This window comes from Cnephaeus nilssonii, assembly GCF_951640355.1.
Source record: "Cnephaeus nilssonii genome assembly, chromosome: 4".
Classification (NCBI taxonomy): Eukaryota; Metazoa; Chordata; class Mammalia; order Chiroptera; family Vespertilionidae; genus Cnephaeus; species Cnephaeus nilssonii.
In genome coordinates, this window is record NC_137075.1 from 100,289,147 (window position 1) to 100,312,500 (window position 23,354).

Sequence of the window (23,354 nt, forward strand, 5' to 3'; positions counted from 1 at the left end):
TGCAGATGATCAAGAAGAATGTCTTTATTCTTTCCCTTGCCCACAGAAAGACCAGCAGAACTATAAAGAGAATACCACATGCGATCCACAAGTCTTTAACCTCAGTGGCTTAACTGGAGTATATGTTGAGAAGGAAAAGAATTTGACCCTGAGCACATGAACTCTGAAGTACCTTCTGGCTCTTACTAAAAGAGACATCCAGCCAAAAGCTCTGAACCTGTACTAATATTCCTAGAGACCATATTCTTGCTCTGATCCCATCCCTTTATTACCCATTTAGAGAAGTCTACTAGAATTAAGATAAATGTCTCCTATGTTATTATAGTGGTAAGCTTGATTCTGTTCTCATTTTCAAGAGAAAACAAAGTAAATAGTTACAATACCTTGGTATTAAATCACTAGGAAATTACTAGCAACCCCGTTACTATTGGCATTGTTGTTGAAAACTGTTCATTTATGACATTCTGCTGCCCAGAGCCGAGATGACACTAACTACATCAATAAGGATGTTTTCAGCCACAAATAAAATGCCCAACTCAAACAGTCATAAAAATAAGGAAATGTATTAGGAAGTGTGGTGGTTTCAATCATGTTCATAATTCTTGGAATTTCCTCTCTTCAAAGATTGGGATGTCCTCTCTCCTGTATGTAGGCTAACCATAGTGCCTGGTTGACCAGGAGAGTGCTGTGGAAATGACAGAATGTGGAACCATTGGAATATGACATCCAAGGCCAGGTCATAAAAAGCAATACCATCTCTGCTTGGTTCTCTTTGGATGCTCGCCCTGGGAATCCAGCCACCATGCTCTGAGGAAGCCTAAGCAGTTTGTGGAGAGGCCCACATGAAAAGGAACCAAGGGTTATGGCTCTCAGAGCTGACTGAGCCTGTTCGTGCCAACTCTCCCGTTAATGCGGGTGAGCCATCTGGGAAGTGGATCCTCCAGACCCCAGATGACACCTTGTGGAACAGAGACAAGCCTTCCCCACTGAACCCAGCCCATATTGCGGATTCCTGAACTAAGTCATGTCAACAAGTTGTTTTAAGCTACTAGGTTTGGGGAAGGTTTGTTATACAGCAACTGATAACTGACGTGACTAGCCTAAAAGGAAATCCCAGGTAGATGAGATGTCAGAGTCATTGATCCAGCAGTTCAACCACTTTATCGTGGAATCATTTCCTTCCTTTTGCTCTGTCCCAGGTTATGCAAGCTTCATCCTAAATCTAGTTGCCTTGTGTTTGTAGAATGGTGGCCAGGGGCCGTCAGAACTGCCTCTTTCAACTCAGGTGAGGGGTTAGAATGAATTCCCCTGGGCCACTCTCAAGAGAGAAACTTTCCCAGAAGCCGGCAAACCTCTCCTCATAACTCTTTGGCCAGAACTGGGTCACATGCTCATTCTTGAACAAATAACTGGCAAAGAGGATTAGATCATGTTTTGACTAATCAGGCCTAACTAACGCTTAAGTTGAGATTAATTTGCCAAACGATATTGCTGCTTGTGGGATAGAATAGATATTGGAAAAGACACTTCACTGGTGTAAGACATTTGAAAAGAAAGTCAGGTGAATGGAAAAACCCTCAGCGTGTGACCAGCCCTGGCATATAATAACTAGGAGAAGATTCACAAGATTGGGACTATCCTGGGTAAGCTGTACAGGATCTAACTTTGTATAGATTATGAAGGAGGTAGGAGAGATAGAAACATCAATGATGAGAATCATTCATCGGCTGCCTCTTGCACACCCCCTACTGGGGATCGAGCCCACAACCCGGGCATGTGCCCTGACTGGGAATCGAACCGTGACCTCCTGGTTCATAGGTCGACACTCAACCACTGAGCCATGCTGGCCAGGCTGCCTGGCACACTTGAGGAATGGTGAGAGGGTCAGAACAACGGGAGCAAAAGAAAGAGAGGGAGAGGGGTAGAAATTGAGGTCAGAGGAGCACAGGATGGGGGTCAGGGTGAAGGAGATAGCATAGGCCATTGTTATTTGCTTTTACTCCAAATAGGCCGAGAAGCTGTTGGAGGGTATGGAATAGAGGAATGGCATGAACTGATTTAACATTTGTGCTCCAGCTGTTGCATTGAGGATAAACTGCTGGGAGGAGCAAATGTGGAAGCAGAGAGACTGGCTAGCCACTGCCCACAATGGAGGCAGAGAGGAGGGTGGCTGGGACCAAGGTGGTGGTAGTGAAGGTGACTGGTTCAATGATATAACGTACGCAAAGAAACCGTCATCCCCAGTAGATGCTGGCTCGTATTGGAGGTATGGCATTCTGAATCCCAAGACTCATTAAGAATTGACTGGTTGGTGGAATGGCAGACCTAGGTGAGTGATTACAAGTTGGAGAGGCAACGTCAGGATTAGAAAAGAAACTTTTTGAACATTTGGCATAGATCAAACAAAATGAACTGGGATTGAGGCAAAACAAGGAAGTTCATGCTCCCCCTCATTGAACTGTCTGTTTGGGCTATTTTTAAAAATTACACACACACACCACCACCACCACCACCACCACCACCACCCCCGACCACCACCACACACACCACACACAGGAAACCCTGTGATCCAAAAGCTTGTTGAAATGCCACCTGTGCCCAGAATCCAGCCTGACCTTGCAGCACTCCTAGATATGAAAGATTATTTCTATGGTCGTACATTTTTTGGTTTAACAAACGCAAGAGGCCATGAACTCCAATATCTGAAGCAAACGTGTTAAACATCTGGAATCTGGCGCAAGTTTCTCCTGTGGGATGCATTGTTTGCGCAAACTTTTATTGAGTAAAAAAAAAAAGAGAGAGAGTAAGGACTGGGTTTCAAAATAATCATGTAACCTAGTAAGAACATTTCTCTGAGGCCAGAGTCAAAATCCAGAGTTCTTCAAACCCGTTAGTAAACAATTTAAAACCAGGCTAGAAACCGGGTCCTACAACACAAAGTGGTATCTAAGTGGAATGAACTTAAGTAGCCAGAGCGCGCGCTCTGACAAGACAGCTAGTCCAAATGAAGTGGATTTTTCCAGGCTACGGGCTGACCCTCCCAGCCCCTCCAAGAAAGGCCCTGGATTTGCAGGCAGGGCGCTGCCTGCAGTTTAGGGCAAGCTCTGTCACTTCAATGCAGATGATCTTCAGCAATTTCATGTATCTCTAGGTTTGATTTGCTTTTTATCTATAAACTAATAGCCCATTTGCAGGAAGAATCCTGCAAGCAGCTGCTGCGGCCGCGTGCGCTGCCACTGCCACCGCTGTTGCGACCGCCGCGCCTGCACCCGTGGTCTGCTGCCGCCCGCCCCGCTCCGCCCCGCCCAGGCTTTCCCTCTGGCAGCCACTTTGCTTTCTGCTTTTCCTCCCTCTTCCTTCTAAGTTGTCTTCAGTCTTCACTCCTCCCTCCCTCAGCGTATGCAAATTAACTGCCATCTTTGTTGGGTAATTTGCATACTCACCCTGATTGGCTGGTGGGCGTGGCTTGGGCTGGTGGGCGTGGCTTGGGCGTAGCGAAGGTGCGGTCAATTTGCATATTACTGTTTTATTAGGTAGGCAGATGGAAAGAACAATATTGCTCCACAGGTCTTAGGAATTCACAAGCATAGAAAATAGAAATAAGGTGACAGAATGTTTAAAAGCTCTGCACCTATAGACACATAGAAGAGGAAGAAATACAAGGAGGGAGAAGGAGGATTGGAATGTAAGAGATTGTGATTGCAAGACGGAAAAGACCAAACAAGCTGAATGAGGCTTTTAAATTTTTAAAACTTTTTATTGATTGATTTGAGAGAGAGAGAGAGAGAGAGAGAGAAACATTGATTTGCTTTTCTACTTATTTATTCATTCATTGGTTGCTTCTTGTATGTGCCCTGACCAAAGATAGAAGTCACAACCTTGGCATATTGGGATAATGCTCTTACCAACTGACCTACCTGGCCAGGGCCTGAACAAAGTTTTTTTTCTCCCCAATTGATTTTAGAAAGAGAGAAGAAAGAAAAGAAAGAGAGGAAGAGAGAGATTTTTATTGTTTCACTTATTCATGCATTCATTGGTAGCCCGAACAAAGCTTTTAAAGAAAAGCTAAGGATGGTCTTCTGGAATGTTCCTCAAGGGTGGGACAACCTCTTGTACTCCTTTAGTATCTCCCCAAAGTGTCCAGGGCAGCATCCACTGACTGACAGATGGACACATTCCTCTCAATCTCCACAATCCATACCCTGAGCATTCTAGGGGTGGGGTGAACAGTATCTGCCCCATGCAGTGTCACCAAAAATTGCCACCACTGTCACCCAGAGCTGTCCATCCTATGAGTGCTTCCTCATGATCCTAATGAACTTCAAAGACCGGAGCACCATGTGGGAACCCTTTCTGCTTCTCTCCCAGGTGTTTAGACAGCACAGGCAGCCGTTCATTTCACCCTACAGCCTCTGAAGTCTTCCCTTTTCCAATGACGGACATTCTCTCTCTACTCTGATTTGACTTGCCACATACTTCTGGCCTCTTTGTGGTTTTTGGTGATCCATCATAGTGCCACGGTTGACCTTACTGAATTCCCATGGAAGTGGTCTAAATTGGTGGATGTCCTTCCGTACAAAAGGGCAAGGATTGAGCAAATAGCTCTCAGACCACTTGAGATGCAAGCAGCTAACAGGGTTTAGGACTGGAAAGTTTCTGTGGTTTAGAGGAAAGTGAGCTAGACCAGGAATCAAGAAACCTATATGTCAGTCTACCACCGGGTGACCTGTAACTAGTCCACTCCCTCTCTCCAGCCTCAGATTCCTCATTATAAACAGGTGATTGGACCTTGTGACATAATTTCTAGATCCTTTGATCTGTCATGGTCTATTTGGAGGCATTATCAAAAAAATTCCATTACAACAACCTCCCTGGTACATCCATAGTGCGCTGGAAGAGTGAAAATGTTGCTAGGAGCCACATTCCCAGTTTGTAGAAAGTGGAGAGGAAATGACCTAATTTCAAGTCTCAGTGAAACAAAACACAATGAAATGAAATGGAGTGAGAAGGAAATTGCTGAGAATGTGCTGAGGGAAGTGGGGCCACTTGGGTTCTGCAAGTTCCAGGAACTATTTATAAACCGAGCTGTGACTCAGGTGAATGGCTTTGTTGTTTGGAACATTTGAGGTTAAGGAAGGCCCGGGGCCATTGCTACTTGCCAGGATAATAGGGAAGGAGAGCATTTCCACACACATCTTATTTCTCAAAACAACGAAGAGGTATCTTTATCCCATTTAATAGATGAGGAAAATGAGCTCAGAGAACCTAACCAACTTATTCCAGGTCACAAACTAGTAAATGGCAGAACTGGGATCCAAATCCAGGTCTATTCAACTCCAATCCCAGTGTTCCCTCTGCCTCCCCAGATTGGCACTAATACCCCAGTTGTCTGAGCCAAAACAGAATTCCTATAAGGGACCAGGGGGTGCACAGCTCATTTTTCTGTTCTCCAGCCTAGGGAACACAGGCATGCTTTGGAATTGAGAGTGATGGCTACCTGGCCAAGGTCCAGAGCAAAGAATTTTTAGAGCAGGGATTCTTAACCAGCCCAGAGCCAGGAACAGAGCAGAAACTTGAAAAATACTTGTTCAGGAGTTGAGTAAATACCGGATTCAGGTTACAAAAGAAGGACCTGAGGCTCAGCAAGGCCAAGTGACTTGCCCAAGGTCAAGAGGGACCTAAAAAAGGTCTCTCTTTTTCCAGAGAGAGATGGAAAAAGAACCAGAGATGCATAGTCTCCCAGACTAGAGATCTTCCCACCGTATCACCATACCTCCTAAGGCCAACAGAAATTTTCCTGAACATTTAGGTAAATGCAGTACACTTGGAGGGGAATGAATGCTAGCCTCCAACCAAGAACATCTATTTGCCTAATGGGTTAACTAGAAAAAGACTTTGCTGTTTCAGGAAGCTAATAGAGAGCATGGTTAATGCAATTTTCGGTTTTCATATTAGGCTCTGAGTCATTTTTGTTTATCTTAGCATTTTTTCTTCATGTGTGGTGTTTGCTGATCACAATCAGTGGGGATAGGATCCCTGTCACTCAGGAAGCAATTGACTGACTCCTTCTGAGGGGATGACTGTTCTGGTGAGTATATTTGGTCATTTCGATCAAAGACTGCGTCCTCCGGTTCCTCAGCCCCAAGTAGCCACCCAATCTGCTTCCCCAGAACCACTTCTCACAAGGATCCCCAGGGCTCGGTCCCTGGACCCAAACTCTCCCACTGAACACATGCTGCTGACCATCCTCACTACCCAATCCACCCAATGTCTCACGGTCACCTCCAATTCAGATATTCTATTTGCCTAAGGGTATGTGACTGTGTAATTAAGATCTATGCATTTCACTATATGTAAATTATACCTCAAAAAATGTTTTACAAGGTGCACATTGCCCTAACCAGTTTGGCTCAGTGGATAGAGCATCAGCCTGCGGACTGAAGGGTCCCAGGTTCGATTCCGGTCAAGGACATGTACCTGGGTTGTGGGCACATCCCCAGTGGGAGGTGTGCAGGAGGCAGCTGATCGGTGTTTCTCTCTCATCAATGTTTCTAACTCTCTATCCCTCTCCCTTCCTCTCTGTAAAAAATCAATAAAATATATATATTTTTAAAAAGAAGTGCACATTTAGAATGAAGTTCATTTCCCCCATTACCAAACCTCATCCTTCTGAAGTATTCTTCAGCTCAGTTCAGGGTGCCCCTTAGTTCCCTAAGCCTCCACACCCAATAAATCCCCAAGACCTACTGATTCCATCTCCGACAGCTCTCTTGAATCTTTCCCCTTCCCTCCATCTTTTCTTGTCACTCCCATCATCACAGTCACTCAAATGACCATGTACTTTGTGGCAGGCCCTGTATGAGCCCTTAAGTCTATAGTGATGAGCAACACATAAATAGTGTCTTGAAGGAGTTAGCATTTTAGAACTCCACGTGGTCACCACAACCACAGAAGCACAGGTACCATGGAAGGAGCAAATCGCTGTACACAAGAGTGGGAAACAGGGTGGGCAACATAGGTGGAGGGTGTCAGGGGTGGGTCCGGAAGGCTCCTACAGGTGCTGCCCTCCAAGGGGAATGCTGACGGATGAATGGGCATTTGCCAAGTGGGCACAGAGAAGAACTGCCAATGAGAAAAGCTCCAGCAAGAACACCTGAAGGGAATATATAAGCCTTTCAGGTGGGGGATTTGTTTGTTTGTTTGAGAATCCTATCTAATAAAATAATAATATGCAAATTGACCAACACTCCAACACACAAGATGGCTGCCCCCATGTGGACACAAGATGGCCGCCACAAGATGACCATCAGTGGGGTGCAGTTGGGAGGGACGAGGCCTGCAAGGGAGGGAGTTGGGGGTGATCAAGCCTGCAGGGGAGGGCAGTTAGGGGTGACCAGGCTGGCAGAGGAGGGAAGTTGGGAGCAACCGGGCCTGCAGGGAAGAGCAATTGGGGGGGACCAGGCCTGTAGGAGAGGGCAGTTAGGGGTGACCAGGCCTGCAGGGGAGGGCATTTAGGGGCAAACAGGCTGGCAGGGGAGCAGTTAGGCATCAATCAGGCTGGCAGGGGAGTGGTTAGCGGGTGACTAGGCTGGCCAGCAGAAGCAGTTAGGGGCAATCAGGTAGGCAGGCAGGCGAGCAGTTGGGAGCCAGCAGTCCTGTATTGTGAGAGGGATTGCCAACTGCCCATTTAGGCCCGATCCTACTGGGATCGGGCCTAAACAGGCAGTCAGACATCCCTCGAGGGGTCCCAGATTGGAGAGGGTGCCGGCTGGACTGAGGGACCACCCCCCCACCCCCCCCCCATGCACGAATTTCGTGCACCGGGCCTCTAGTTCATTATAAAGCAGGGGAAAGGGTTGGAACTGGGGCTGGAGCAGTAGACAGGAACCAGACCATGGAAGGCTTTGTCAATCATGTTTGGGAGATTGAACCTTACCGGTAGGCAGAGGGGATGGTAGGCGAGTTTTAAGCAGGGAGCTAGTCAGCCTTACTCTATCTGTTTAGAGAGAATGATCTCTCGTGTGAACAACTGCAATACTTTTCTTGACTCCTATCACTCCCATTTTCATATACCCCTTCCAAAGGGATCTTCCTAAAAATAAGGCCATGTCTCTTCTTTAATTAAAAAACAAAACACAACAAAATAACAACCCTACCATAACTCTTCTGAGCAGACAGCAGCAATTCCCAGACTCTAAGGAAAACTGTTGCTGGAGGTGCTGATTGTTCTTGGGGGAGGGGGGGGGAAGGGGGCAGGCGGCGGGGGGGACCCGCGGGGAGGATTTCCCTTGCAAATAAGTTTAATATTTATGCAAAATTAAACAGGTTTCCTTTTCATTGCAGGACTTCTCAGAGGCTTTAATTTTCTAATGTCAGTTGTGAATCTTTAAAAAGGGGATTCCGAATTCAGATTCCCCAATCTATGACGCAAGTGAGCTCTTTGCTCTGGGAGCACTTCCGCATCTCCACGGGCTGGTGTTCTGTGAAATGACAGTCCCAACTGCAATACAGTCCCAATTCAGTTAGATGACCCTCCCCTAATACCTGGCCTCGACTTCTGTCCCTCCCTGCTACACTCATGCCCTGCGTCCTCTGCCCCACCACGCCGGCCTTCTCAGTGCCCTTCCCTCCCTATGCTCGAGGAATTCCTAATCATCCTTGAAATCAGAGCCAGATATCAACTGTGCCATGTTGTGCGTGGGGGAAAGTTGCAAAGTTATAGGTTAAGCTGAATGAAGGCTACAGTCTATGCACTGTTTGGGAATCATTTGGATGAATAACTCTGTAATCTGTGAAGCGTACAAGCCTACATTTTACAAAGAAAGGTAAGATTGTTTGTTACTGCCAAAGAGAATCTGGTCTCTAGAGACTGAGCACTGTCCGTATTTAAAGGGACCCCAGTTTTACCCAGCCTGTCTGATCCAGATTATGAGAAGGATATCGATAGCACGTCAAGCCACTAGATACCATGATGGACAAGGGACAAAGGGAGTGCTGGACAGATGTCTTAAAGTGCATTTGTGGGAATGAGTGGGGGTAGCCTGGCCCGGGGAGTCGGGGTGTTGGAATGATAGAAGCCAACCTGGAATGGAGAGATGAGATCAGAAGGAACCCCGAGAGAGTCCTCATGAACAGCCACCAGGAAGACCGGTGTCAGGTGACTGAAGAGAGATGCTTTCTTTTTGAGCAGGGACAACAGGAGAAGAATGATGCCTGGGAGAGAAGAGGAGCCGGAGGGAGAAGTGGTCCAAGCTCACAAACAGCTTGTACTTTGTCCCACGGACCCAGCTCTGCCTTCACTGGACAGGTCCCATCCCTGACCACCGGCTTCCAACCTTGGGATACAGATCAGGTGGGCGTGGGGAGACAGTGCAGAGAAGGAAAGAAGCGAGAGGAGAGAAGAAAGGGAAGACTGAGAAGAGGAATAGGAGGGGGTGAAGGACTCTCTCAAGCTCTTGACCTTGCTCAGAAGTGAGTGAGGAAGCCGAGTTCAACTTCGGTGGAGGGGTGGAGGGTTGGGGGGGTGGGGCAATAAGAGCAGCAGCTCCAGCCTCAGCCTCCCCCTCTCCTCTCCCTCCTCAGCCCTCCGCAGGTTGTTAAAGAACCAATAAAGGAGTGGCGTGGGGCTGAGTGAGATGTGGTGAAAACTAAGAAGGGCGGCCTTGAGGGGATTCCCCCAAGATGGAAGCACGGGACTGAAGGGAATGAGCGGGAAGAGCAAAGTATTTATCAGCTGATTATTAGCAGAGTATCCGCTGAGTATTAGCTGGGAGGAGCAACTCCTGCTCCTCCAGGTGCTGTTCCATCTCAACAGTTGCCCTAGTAAATTCCAAAGTTCCGACAGGAAAACAAGCAGGAGGCAAGGGGGGTCTCGCTCAACCACTGAGCCTCACTGGCTGGGCCCAACAAATTTAATTTAAAAATAAAAAAACCTCAGAAGAACCCAAGGCACCTGTTTTAAGGTACAGTCACTACCGTGTGACACAAGCCAGTTCTGCAACGTCGAATGCCTTTCAAATAGAAGCGTAGATAGTAAGGATGTGAAAAAAGGCTAGGTTGAAACCAAAACAATTCTCCCCAAACAAAACCTACCCTTAAGTGGCATCAAGCTATCCAATGACTCTTTGGCCCTAAATCGGTACTAATTAATTAATAATCTATGAGACCTTGATAAATGAGTATCCTAATGACCTTGGTGTTTATATAGATATACAATTAACTCCTGCCTTTATTTTACATTATTGTTCAAGAATATTCCAAATTCCCGAATAAAAGTTTGTCATGGCCTGTTTGTCACTGCCTATAATCACCATGTAATATACATGTAATCACCACGGTGAGAGAACACCATCCATGACAAGTTAATAGATCATTCCTATGTTGACAACTCTTTTCTCTCCCTGATGGCATACTTCACCGATGGCTACTGGGGAAGGTTCATTATTAGAAAGCACTAGCAAGTCAAAGATTCTAACTCGGGGCTGTCATCACAATAAAAGCTGCCCAAGTGATAAATCTCGCCTCTATGCATTCATTCCCCTTGTCCTGAAGCCTCTGAGTTATTTTTTAACATATTTTAGTTTTCTGGAATTCTAATGGAGATAGTCATCTGCTGAGTAAAGATCCAAAGATTTGAAAACAAAAGTATCAACAAGAAGGAACGATTTGTATATTTGTTTGTAGTTGATGAGCACTGGCCAATTCCAAAATAATGAAGAGCTTTACTAAATGTTGACTCTTTTTCTAGAAAAGAATGCATTACAGTACATACAAACTGTATCAAAAAGAATGAAACTTTTCACCTCACATTGATTTTGTGTTCCCTTTCAATGCATTTAATAGTTCTAAGCAAGAGGCATCTTATTCTAAATTTTAAAAATGTGTCTATGGAGGTTCATAAGGATTTTGTAGTGTAAAATCAATGCCAGACTATTAAAATCTAACCCACATCATTTCTTCGCGCTGCTAAAATGCTCCTATCACACTGTCTCCTAGCTTGGTCTCACGGGCTGCATAAACTCTGGATACATGTCTTTATCAATGAACCAGAATCCATCTTGGTTATTTCTCTGAATGCAGAAACTGGCTCAGCCAAAGTTGGGTGGGTGGGAGGGCCTTCAACCACGGCGTGTTCTCCCCTCAGGACAAAAACCTTTACCAACAGGATTGCATGAGCTGAGAGGGGAGGAAAGAATAGTTGCTCCTTTGTCATGTTCTGTCTCTCTCTCGTGACCTCTTGGTTCAGGAAGAAATTGTGCACCTTACAATAAACATTCAGCCCACAAAAACACATCGAAACCACTGAAAATGAAGTCATCACACCTATTGAAATGTTTCCCCCCTCTGGAAAAACACCATCGCAAGGGCCAAGCCAGTTACCTAGGAAAACTTCTAAGTACGTTCCCCAGGCCTGAGAGGCCACAGGTGCGCAGATTCCACACCAGTCAGAAAGTGTTATGATTGGCAAAGCTCTGTGAAACTCTACAGTTGCACTTTAAAGGAAATGCTGGCTGCCGTCCCCAGAGCGCATTTCAAGGAATCCCAAAACTTGAGAATGAGAGGCCGCTGAGTGGAAGTTTGGGTCCTTGGTGAACCCGGATTAGGCGGTAACACAAGGACATTTGCAGGTGTCCCTGCTCTTAATCCGGCGTCCCTTCCACCACAGAACCCTCCATCCTGCAGGACCTGCTGGAGCAGCACAGAGCAGGGGTCTAGGACAAGCCCTCGCCCAGCTGAGAAGGGACAGGTGCCGAATGCCCAGATATTTCGAGCGTCCGTACAACAGCCAGCCCCATAGACTCTGGGGGAGGGAGCACAATGCCCAGTGATTCAAAGAGCAGGCTTAGCCGCAATCTTGCAAAAATAATAACATCTGTCTCTTCTCAGGGGATGGGTGAAGCAAACAGCTTTTCGGGTTCTGGGAGCCTCTGGAACTGGTTCCCAAATGTCTGGGGTCTGGCCTTATGGTACATGTTTTGCCCCTGAGTGTTTCCCCCTTGATGTTTAGTCCCAAGGGTATTTTAAGGTGAATTGATCCCACACGCTTCTGACTCATTGACACGCAATTCATCAGGTCACGTTTGGAAAGAGCGACCTGGGGCCCAAGGAGCCGGCTTCTATGAGTCCCTGGGCTTGTTTTCTTAGGAGCAGGAAGCCACCTTTTGACACGGACAAATAAAATGCAAGCCCTAGACGAGAGACTCGGGTCTAGTTCCAAATGTGGCACCTCTGAAACCAATGGGACCTCAAGTCACCAAGACAAAGCTTCCCTTCCCTCTCTTGCAGAAGTTCAAGGAAGCCTTACCCGTGTGCAGGGTTGGACCTGGACCAGTAATTCAGACCTGCTCGATGCAGAGCTCACATCAACCTTCAGCAGCCCTGATTCCATGCCCATTCCTGAGGCCTCAGCCTCCGACCCAGCCCAGTGAGCAAGCGCAGCCCCGGCTCAGGGCCCCCTTCTGGTCGTTGCTCAGCCGAGAGCTAAGCTGGGCCCCTGAGCCCGCAAGTTTGCAGGAAATCGTCCTTTCTCTTCAGCTGAGGAACGGGCGTTCTGAGCCATTTGTTCTGAATGTTATTGTTAACATCACTTGAACCTGCTGAGGGAGCACAGTGGGAAATGGTTTGGATGGGATTTGTTTGGGAGAATAAAACAAAGCTAGGTGTGCGATGTGCGTATGAGAAATACGAGAAATGCTTTCTGGGTAAGGAAGCCCAACATGCTATTCCTTCCACTGAAGCACCAGCTCTTAAGGCTCTATGAAACCCCTCTCAACCCTAAGAACCCAGGGCACAGTTCCTGGCATGCAGTAGGGTTTTAATAAATATATCCTAATGGGTAGGATAGGAGCATCCACAGATCTATCCTACAGATGCAACTTCGGCCATCGGGGGGGAATGCATCTCCTCCTTCCGAAGCTCGGGCCAACTTGCAGGTGGGACTCCAGGCCCGCTGCCCCCGCCTGTCCTCTAACCGGGGGCGGCACTGCGGCCTCTCTGCCCCTGCCGGGGGTCTGACACTTGGAGGAAATGCAGAGCCCTTGATCGGGAAAAGGATGATGAACCCTACAAGGAACTGAAAAAGGTGTTGAGGGCCAGGTGGCCAGGACCTGGGCCACATTTGTCTCCCTCTCTTTACAGGGTTTCTAACCATGCGTTCTCAACCCCGACTGTTCATTAGAGTTCTTAAAATTCGCCATGCCTGGGCCCTGCCTGGGCCCTGCCTGAGCCCAAGTTAATCAGAATCTCTGGGAGTGCCACCCAGGAAATCAGTCTTTTTCTTAAAAGCTCCCTTCTGATTCTCCCAGGCAGTCAAGGGTGAGGGCCACTGATTTAGAGTGACTTGAATAGATTCCCGTTCTGGAAGAGTCCCTGGAAGTAATCCTCAGAACAGAGGGCTTGCTAGTTTTCTAATCGAATGAATAGGATTCGGGATTATGCTTCTCCCAACTTCTTCACCTCATTTCTGCTTCCCACCCCCGCTCCCCACCAGGTGCCTGAAGGATAATGACCAAGCTCCCGGCCAGCTGCTCCCGCCAGCTTCTCAGCACCATAAGCAGCTCCACAGAGAGCTAGAACCAACCCCAGTGCCGAATCCCCGACGGTGTCCAAACAAACCAAACTCAGACTCTCTTCAGACATTTAGTCGGTTTGGAGACCTCTGCCTTCCAACCCAGCTGGGTAAAAATCCGAAAGCAAGCATGATTCAGGGGCCCTCAAAGGAAACAACTGGGCTAAAATGGGGAGGAGACTGGGTTTGGGAAGACAGAACAGAACATGTGCCTGAAGGCCTTTTGAAGGGCTTCTACCACTTATTCTCTTTTTTTTTAATTAAAAACAAAACAAAACATGAAAACTCAAAATGCACAAAAATAAGAGGATTAAACAGTTATACAAGTTTCAGGACAACGCTAAAACTTCTTTTACGGCTGCAGATACCAGACACGGTTTGGGCATAGACTCTTCAGGAACCCTTCGGTCCTGCAGTGGCTGCTTCCCATCGCCTTCTCTGTGCACACAGGAAGCGGGCTAGCTACACACAGCGTCCCCAGGAGCTCTGGGCCTTTGCAAAGCGGCAGTCAGCGCGCGCGGGGCGGGGGGGAGGGGGGGGTGGAGGGGGGAGAAGGCACGGAGGAGGGGGGAGGGCTCTGTTCCCAGTCTTTGAACATGGACTCAGACCCCAGCCAACCTAATCTATTTCTCTGAAAGATATGAAGATAAACTGAAGGCCTGGGACAATCACCGTGCACCTCGGGCCCGGGTGCCAAGGATAATACTTTTCGATAACTGCATTGCAGGAACTGGGGAAGCGTGTCCTCCCATCGGCAGGTCTACGATTATACAGGCGTGGCCAGGACCGTGGGGCTGACTCCGGGGGGCGTTCAGCAGGAAAGGCGGGGCAGCGGCTGTCTCCCTCTCGTTCTCCCTCTCGGCGCTCCCCGTCTCCTGGCCCGTGGTGCTGTGGAGAGGCGGTGTCGGGGGCTCCGGCCCCGGCTCAGAACGGGTATTGCGACACGTATATCCGCAGTCGGATCACGGAACTGCCTCTGAAGTTGATGACGGTGTTGACAGTGATCATTTCCAAGTCCAGCTGTATGTCCCGGGGCCCTTTGATGGGGCGTGTCATCACCAAGGTGGCACTGATGGGGCCTGTTTGCTGCGGACAGAACCGGGGACATTGGTTAGAGAAGGCCTGGCCAGCCTGAGGGGGGTGGGGGGCAGGGGGAGCTGGTCCCCAGAAACAGCAGAGAAGGCTAGGAAAGCAGAGCTGTCCATCGGGACACGTGGCCTCCCACACGATCCCCACAGAAGGCTGGGTGGTCTGGCCGCAGCCCCAATCTGGGTGCTCCCCCTTGCCTGCTTCCGTCACACTGGCACCCCCTCCCTCTTCCTGGCTTTGCCCACGCTCCACCTGGCTCTTTCCTGCTAACTCTTAGGGTCTCACCGAGATACATCGCTTCCTCAGAGGAGCCTTCCCTGCTTTCCTCAATCGAAGTCACCCCTCCTACCCACCCTCTGGACCCTCTGCCATTGCACCTGCTACTTTGCATAGAACGGGAAGTATTCATTACCACGTGTCATCATCCACACTATTTACTTGGACCACCTCCGATGTCCAGGTCCCTGTTAGACCAGGAGCTCTGTAGAGCTCAGATCTACGGGGTTCGGTTTGTCACCACTGAATCCCCTAACCCAGTGGTCAGCAAACCACAGCTCGTGAGCCACATGCAGCTCTTTGCCCCTTTGAGTGTGGCTCTTACACAAAATACCACGGCCTGGGCGAGTCTATTTTGAAGAAGTGGCGTTAGAAGGAGTTTAAGTTTAAAAAATTTGGCTCTCAAAAGAAATTTCAATCGTTGTACTGTTGATATTTGGCTCTGTTGACTAATGAGTTTGCCGACCACTGCCCTAACCACCACTGTGGTGCCTGCCACACAGGAGGTGTTCAGTAAATATGTCTTGAATGAAAGAACAAATGATTGATGAAACAGTGTGATCTAAAGCTGTCACTTCACTTCTTGGGGCCCAGCTCCTAAGTAAGTAGCCCCCAAAGCACCTCGGACTCTTAGATCTTCTGCCTCCCTGGATTGTCCATGTTGCCTGGGGCACCTGTCATCTGTTTATGAGCCTCAAGGTGGTTTCCATGCGCAGCCCTGCTGTGGCTCCTATCTAGACACGGTAGTCACCCGCAGCTTTACCATTTGGTGACTCTCGCTGTGGTCCTAATAATGTCATCTGAACTTTCCTCCTCCGCTGAATATTTTTCTTAAAGTCCTGGGGAGGGAGGGCCAGCAGCCCGACATCCATCGAGCACCCACCACGTGTGAGGCTCTCTTCTGGCCACTTGGATGTACATGTGCTTATGTAATCCTCATGGGAACCCTGAAAGGCCTTGCTCCTCAAAGGGTGGTCCCTGGACCAGCAGCATCAGCATCCTCTGGGAGCTTGTTAGAGAGGCAGGACCTCAGGCCTCCTGAGCCAGGATCTGTAGCTTAACACAACCCCCAGGTGACTCACGGGCACACTAACTGGGAAGTGCCCATCTGAAAGCAGGGACCCTGGCTACCATATTAAAGGGGTCTCCTTATTTCCCCGTTTTATAAATAAGCAAACTGAGGCCCAGTGAGGTTAAATAATTGCTCAGGGTCACCCAACTAGTCAGGGGCAGAGCTGAGGGATTTCATTCAGGTGCTTCTGACGGCAATCTCCAGGCCTGTTTCACTGCACAATCACCCGAAGAGACTGGTGGGTACCACTTTTTCTCTCCTGCAGGAGAGATGCTCAGGAGTCAGTGAATGGCCACACAGTGGGCCCCTGGGGAGGACACAAGGATATGCTGGACAATCGCTTCCTACAAGCTGCAGAGCCCAGCAACTGAAAGCAACAGTCTCTTCAAAATCAAGAATCTTGGCCACACCAGGTGTTTTATCGGTCTCCTATAAAGTTCCGGACATCTCCAAGCGCTCCACAGGCATGTCAAGGGTGGGGCTGGCAGCCAGGTACTGGGACCTCCACTGTCTACTGGTGCAACTTCCTCTTGGCATCAGCTCCCTCTGTTCACGTCAGCATCAGCGCAACTGGCACCTGCTCACGCAGAGGACCGCTCAGACTTCCTTGTCAGCTCTTGCAAAACCTGGGAGCCCCGGGCCAGGACTTCAGCGGGCACAGCCACACAGGGAAATGCAGCATTTACATACACAAATATCTCACCAGCTTTTATTGTTTTCATGAACAAAGGCCAAGGGTTGAGAACCCTGAGCTGTGGGTAGCCCTCTGGAGGGAGAGCTGCAGAGCCTGGGAGAGGGAATGGAACAACTGGACACTTCCAAGTTGTTCCTTGGGGCTTTCCCAGTCAAAGCCTCCAATTTGGAAATAACTATAGAGATCAGCAAGTTCAATCTCCACCCGGCTCAGACCTGCAGCAGCCGGAGAAAGGCCAGCCCCCAGCACAAGGGAGGACTCAAGTGCCTGCCAGGAGAGCTGAGGACAGCCACCTACACCCCCCTCTAGGCTTTTAGGGCAGAGTCAGGGCGTTAACGACGCAGGCCCCCTGAAAGCCTCAGGCCATCGATGGACTTGGTGGTCACTGGAAAATGATGATGGTGGTGGAGGTGGTGATGGTGATAATGATGATGATGGTAAAGGTGGTGGTGGGTGGAGGTGGTGGTGGGTAGAGGTGGTGGTAGTGGTTGATGCTATGCAGTTGGCTATGACCTTTCATACATCTCTTATTTGATCCTCCTAACACTGCAGTGTAAGTAGGTTAAGTACACTAATTAAGGTTACAAAACTTGCACATGGTACTAGAGTGCCTGACTCACAAAGTCATTCTCTGGCCACTCTGCTCCATGAGGAGGTCTCGGGACCTCTCCATTTCCTGCCGCCTCACAGCACCTCCACTACTTGAGAATCACCACTTTGCATTGTAAATGTTTGCCTGGTTGGTTCCCCGCCCCCACCCCCCCCTCTCCCTCAGTGTGGGCTCCTCAAGGGCAGAGGCTATATCCTGTTTGCTCCTGAACTGTGCCTGACCTGACGCAAAGCCACATACATGGCGGTGCTGAATCAATGTTGGTGACGGAAGAAGGAATGAGTTGCAGAACGGAGTTGTCCCTTGACACTGAATGAGAGGCTGAGCGGTTGAAGGTTCCACTATAGAAACCAGCTCGAACTTCTGCTGTGGGAGAAGGAGACCGTTCCACAGTAACCGAGAGCCCTCTGGGATTAACCTGAGAGGTGGCCCAGGGGAGCCGGGCTCCAGACAGCGGATGAGAAGAGAGAGCTATGGGACGTTTCGCCCTTGCCCATCCCAGTTGTCTGATAAAAACCGTCATTCCGTGTCCCAGGCCCCGCGCTAAGTACATGATCTCATCTGATCCCAGAGTAAACACTGCCGTCGTCCCGTCTCCCCAGACGAGGAAGCGGAGGCCCCGCAGGTTAGGTAACAGGCCCAAGGTCATGCGGTTGGCCAAGTGCAGGACGCCAATGAGACGGTTGGCCTGGCTCCAGAGCCCACGCTAGAATGACTACGCTGTAACTTTCTGGTTTGTCTGTATACTATCATTTTTCTTCCATAAATATGTAAAAACAAAGTCATATAAAAAATAAAAATAAATTTTTAAGAGAACAGCAGCGTGTGGCCTCCTGAGGAGGGTGCTGCCTGCTGGACAGCTTGGACACGTGGAAGCCGCCTTGTCCGTCTTCCTCCTCCCATGCCCGCGGCCTCGGCACAGGCTCCCCACACTGAGCCTGTATTCAGCCCTCGGAACCTTCCCAGCCAAGAGCCACCTCCCCGTCCCTCAGCTCTTTCAACCATTCTCAGAGCAGGCCTGTGTCCCCTCTTCCCCTCAGCATCCTCTGAGTAAATACTAAAGAATGAGGGCCCTTCTCAACGTCCTCAGAGAGGGCACATGCTCCGTGCAGCTCAGCTGAGTGAGTTCCAATGGGCCCCTAGTTATTGCGACAATCCAGGCAGCAGAGGGAGCTTCCAGGAAGAAGCCCTCACCCCTGTCCACTCCACCTGCAGGATAATCTTCCCACCGTCAGGCTTACAAGTCAGCCACAAGGAACCTTTGGGTCTAGGGGGATTTCAGTGGGTGGCATCCTGGGGAGCCCAATCTGGCCTAGACAAGACCGCCTTCTGCAGATCTGCTATTCTGTTGGGAGAAAAAATACGGAGGCAGGTGGTGTCAGCGAAGGTATTTTAACTCCCCAAGAGAAGCATCGGTGTGCCCTCTGATTGGGCCCTGGTGTCTGTCCAGATGAGAGAGGCCAGGCTGGTGAATGCCAGTGGGCGAGGCTGCCCATGAAAGCTCACAGCTGTGGGTTTCTGGTGGGCAGCTGTAGCTCATGGGTTGGGGGAAAGGGCAGACATAAGCACAGCTCCGTCTTTTTCACCTTGCAGAAGCGCCTCTCCCCTCCCCTCCTTCCATCTCCTTCCAAAGCCCTTGACCTTGCTACACAGGTCTACAGATGTTGGCTTCACAGGCCCTGTTATCGCACGTGACCTGGCCCTTTGAGGGTCCTGCCAAAAACATGTGAGTGAGGATGCAGGCAGGACGGCAGCACCTGGGACCTTTTCTAATCTGTCCTAGCCTCTGTTTCTGAGGCCTCCCTGCTTTCATAGTCGCATCCCCAGAGGCAAGGATGGGAAGAGTCTGCCAGGAGCTCGGGAGAGGAGAGGGAGAGAGCTTAGACACATGGCCCTCTTGCAGGCCCTGGACCATCTGCCCTAAAAGTGCATAAGCTTTCATGGCCTATCTTTCTGAGTATTGCTGCCCACAGTGACTCAGGAGGACCACCTGCTGTATCTGTTAGAAATGCAGATTCCTGGGGAGTGCCTCCCCCCCAAAAAAAGATATCAGGTGCTAAGCCCTGGAACCTGTAAATGTTACTGTATAAGGAAAAGGAAACTGTGTGGGTGTGAGGAAGTTAAGGACCTTGCCACAGAGCTATTACCCTGGATTCGCTGGGTAGCCCTAAACCCAAACACAAGTGTCCCTGTGAGAGACAGAGGGCGAGTGCTGTCCAGAGAGGAGGCAGAGGCTGGAGTGATGTGGCCACGAGTTCAGCAATGCTAGCAGCCACCAGAAGCCGGAGGAGGGACGGAAGGCATTCTCGCCTGGAGCCTCCAGAGGGAACACGGCTCGGCCAACACACTATGTCAGCTCAGTGGAAGTGGTTTCAGACTTTTGGCTCCAGAACTGTGTGCGAATAAATTTCTGTTGTCTTGGGCCACCAAGTTTTTGGCAATTTCTTACAGCAGCCATTGGAAACTGGCCTTCCAGGCCTCGGCCGCCATATTTTGGACTATTCTGGATAATTCAGGTAATTCCAGATTTTCTGGAACACGCTTTTTGGGCCAGTGCCCCAATTATCACAGAAATGAGAAAAACATCTGCGCCGTGGGCTCTAAGAGGTGCCAGCCAAGGTGGCAGGAGGTAGAGCTGCTCTCTCTCTGAGCTAATACGGCAGCCCCATGGGGCCACTGGGCACTTGAAATATGGCTAGTGCCACGGAAGAACCTGATTTATCATCTTATTTCATCTTAATTGGTTTAAATTTAAAGAGACAGTGGCTACTGTGTCGGACACGCAGGCAGAGCCCACCTCCGCCAGGCGTGCCTTTCTATTCACTGCAGCGTAGGTACCACGGGGGCGGGGGTTTGGGGATGTTTTACAAACTGCCATATTCCCAGTGTCTAGTTGTGCGTAGTGGGCACTTGGTAAGCGTTTGTCAAATGAGTGGATGGATAAGAGGAGATGCAAATGCCTCTCCCGTGGAATTGTAGGGTTGTATCTTGGCCTAGTTTCTCGTGGCACGGGTGAGGATGCTGAGGCTCACGGGGGAGAAGTGGCTTTCGCGAGGCCATACAGAAAGCTACTGGAACAGCACCTTGAAGGCCTAACTCCCCTCCCCTCTTCTCTTCCCTCTCTACCCCAGCCCCTCCTCGCTGCACGCTGACCTGTTTCTAGAAGCACGTGCCAGGCCAGATGACACGTTGCATGGTTGAAGACAGTGACCACCTGCCCGGCTGGCGTGGCTCAGTAGTTGAGCATCAACCCATGAACCAGGAGGTCACGGTTTGATCCCCGGTCAGGGCACATGCCCGGGTTGTGGGCTCGATCCCCAGTGTGGCATGTGCAGGAGGTAACCGATCCATGATTCTCTCTCCTCATTGATGTTTCTCTCTCTCTCCCTCTCCCTTCCTCTCTGAAATCAATAAAAATATGTTTATTTTTAAAAAAAAGATAGTGACCCTCGCTCGCCACCCCTCTTACCCGCATATAGAATTCTCTGCCCTCGTTCCCAGACTTGATCTGGAAAATGTAGTAAGCGCCGGGGTAGCGGGTCGTGGCTTGCATTTGGAAGATGTCAGCAGGAACGGAGCGTACGGACACCACGTCCATGTCCCGGTACAGGATGGTGAAGGGCTGGTCTCTGCAGCCAGTGTTCTCGGCGGGACACATACAGCGGCTGTTGAGAAGGGGGATCATGTGAGAACGTGGCCAATCCTTCTCAGCTGCTGGTTGGAACTACTTCCCCATTTAAAACACGAAAAGGAGGCCACCCTGTCTTTGTCATCCAAATGCGGTAACTGTAGACGCCGCTGCTCCTGCCCCGCATTTAAAACCTCTCCAGCCTGTAGGCGAGCTCTCTGTTTCCTAGAGAATGGCTCGTTCTGGCCAATCAGATATTCTTGTGACTGGAGGTATAACCCGGAGGTGTCTGGTTTTCGGAGTACTGGACCATTCTCGAATGCAACTCATGTTTGTCAATGTGTTTAGCCAGTGAAATGTGGCACCATGGCACAGCCCTTCACTTCGCCAGCCATACACACTCACTAAGAAATTTTACTTCTTATTTCTATACAGAAAACAATGAATTCTCATAGTGAAGAAACCAAGGTCACTCCAGCCTTGTAGCCTTTGCACATGCTGTTCCTTCTGCTCTTCCACTCTCTGTTCCGTGAACATCCACTCACCTTCCCATTCCAACTCCAATGTCATTTCCTCAGAAGGGCTTGTAAGCTCCCAGTCTAGACCAGGTCCAACCTAGTCTTCCATTTTCCCAATGTCTCCCCTCCCCGTTCATAGCACCTGTCACAGCCTACGATGGTGTACTCCTATGTGACGGTACGTCTAACATCTCCCTTCTCCTCTACTCTAAAAGCAAAACCCAGCTGAAACCGGTTTGGCTCAGTGGATAGAGCGTCGGCCTGCGGACTGAAAGGTCCCAGGTTCGATTCCAGTCAAGGGCATGTACCTTGGTTGCAGGCACATCCCCAGTGGGGGGTGTGCAGGAGGCAGCTGAACGATGTTTCTAACTCTCTATCTCTCTCCCTTCCTCTCTGTAAAAAATCAATAAAATATATTTTGGAAAAAAAATAAATAAATAAAATAAAAGCAAAATCCAGGGCACCCAGCGCACTGTCTAGCTCGTAACAGGATCTCGATTAGCACCTAAATGAATGTGTGAACGCATTTTTAAAGTTTTGGTCTTTAAGGCTGCATCAAAATTGCCAAGTCAAATGTCCCCGGTGCCAAATGGTCACATTAAAATGTCACATGTCTCACGCAGAACAGTTTCCTAGAAGACGTTGGGAGGAGGGAGTGATGGCTCCCAGCTGAAGAGAACCACAAACAGCTGGGAGCGGTGGCATGGAGCGGAGATCTGACAGGCGGGGCAGATCCGTCTGCGTGGCAGTGGGAGCCATGCCTTCCATGTGCAGACAATGTGTGCGTGAAAGCCAGCAGGCGGGACACGCCGGGGTAAAGGTGAGAGCGTGCCCTGTTCAGGTTGGCAGGAGAACAGGACACCTGGACAAGGAGATGACCTGGAAGAGGTGGCTGGGGTCTGACTGCGCTGGGACCTGGAGGCAGGGGTCACTGGGCATCTGCAGTGGCCCGCCGGGGGCCCCACCGCAACACCAGCTCAGTGCTGCCCGCTGAACCCCGTCAATTTCCAGGCCACAGACAAGGGCGGCCTGGAGAAACCCAGAGAGAACGGGAACGGAAGGCGGGAGGAGTAACCCGGGGCTCAGCTCTGCCACAACGGGCCCTGGGACCAGAAATACGAGGCTCCTCTGCGAAGGGGTGCTTGGAGGCACAGCTCTGAGCAACAGGGGGGATCGTGTGAGAACGTGGTCAGTCCTTTCCAGTTGCTGGAAAGGAGCCTGTCCCTGCTTTGTCTTCTTTTGTCCTTTATTTAAAAATTCTTTTTTCTTTATTGATTAAGGTATTATATATGTGTCCTTATCCCCCCCTCACTCCCCCACCCCCCACTCATACCCTCACCCCCCTGGTGTCTGTGTCCATTGGTTAGGCTTATATGCATGTGTACATGTCCTTTGGTTGATCTCCCCCCCTTCCCCCCACCCTCCCCTGCCTTCCCTCTGAGGTTGGACGGTCTGATGGATGTGTCTCTGTCTCTGGATCTGTTTTTGGTTCATCAGTTTATGTTGTTCATTATATTCCACTAATGAGTGAGATCATGTGGTATTTATCTTTCTCTGCCTGGCTTCTTTCTTTTGTCAGTTTTGATCAGAGGGGGAAGCACACTGCTACGCCAGGGCCTCCTCCGAGATGCTGCACCATGGGCGTGCCCAGTGCCTCCCAGGGTTAGGGCTGGGTGTGGCTCGGGGTGGTAAATGGGTCGCCAGCAGAGAGGAGGGCAGAAGATGCGCATGCCTGCGTGTGTGTGTGTGTGTGTGTGTGTGTGTGTGCTCCTGAGGAGGAACTGGGATGGTTAAATGGGGACTAAAAGAAAGAGAAGGAACTCCTAGGAGCCCCCACACACAGAAAACCACTGTCCGGTGCTTTCAGCTGTAGAGGTGGTCTTCCCTCTAGTCCCGGCCC

At 49.7% G+C, this 23,354-nt stretch overlaps 1 protein-coding gene and 1 pseudogene across 3 annotated transcripts in view; one reads left to right on the forward strand and one right to left on the reverse strand.

Moving 5' to 3' along the window:
* Positions 1-23,354, forward strand: part of LOC307097890 (dCTP pyrophosphatase 1-like) — a 447,295-nt pseudogene that overhangs the window by 303,848 nt on the left and 120,093 nt on the right. The gene's annotated exons all lie outside the window — the stretch shown is intronic.
* Positions 13,801-23,354, reverse strand: part of FBLN5 (fibulin 5) — a 70,207-nt gene continuing 60,653 nt past the window's right edge. For both annotated transcript variants that reach the window (XM_079769771.1, XM_079769770.1), the window contains exons 10-11: positions 20,778-20,973; positions 13,801-14,653 (exon numbers count right to left, since the gene is read on the reverse strand). In XM_079769771.1, the coding sequence (XP_079625897.1) occupies positions 14,492-14,653; positions 20,778-20,973 (358 nt within the window). In that variant the 3' untranslated portion in view covers positions 13,801-14,491. The remainder of the gene's footprint in view (positions 14,654-20,777; positions 20,974-23,354) is intronic.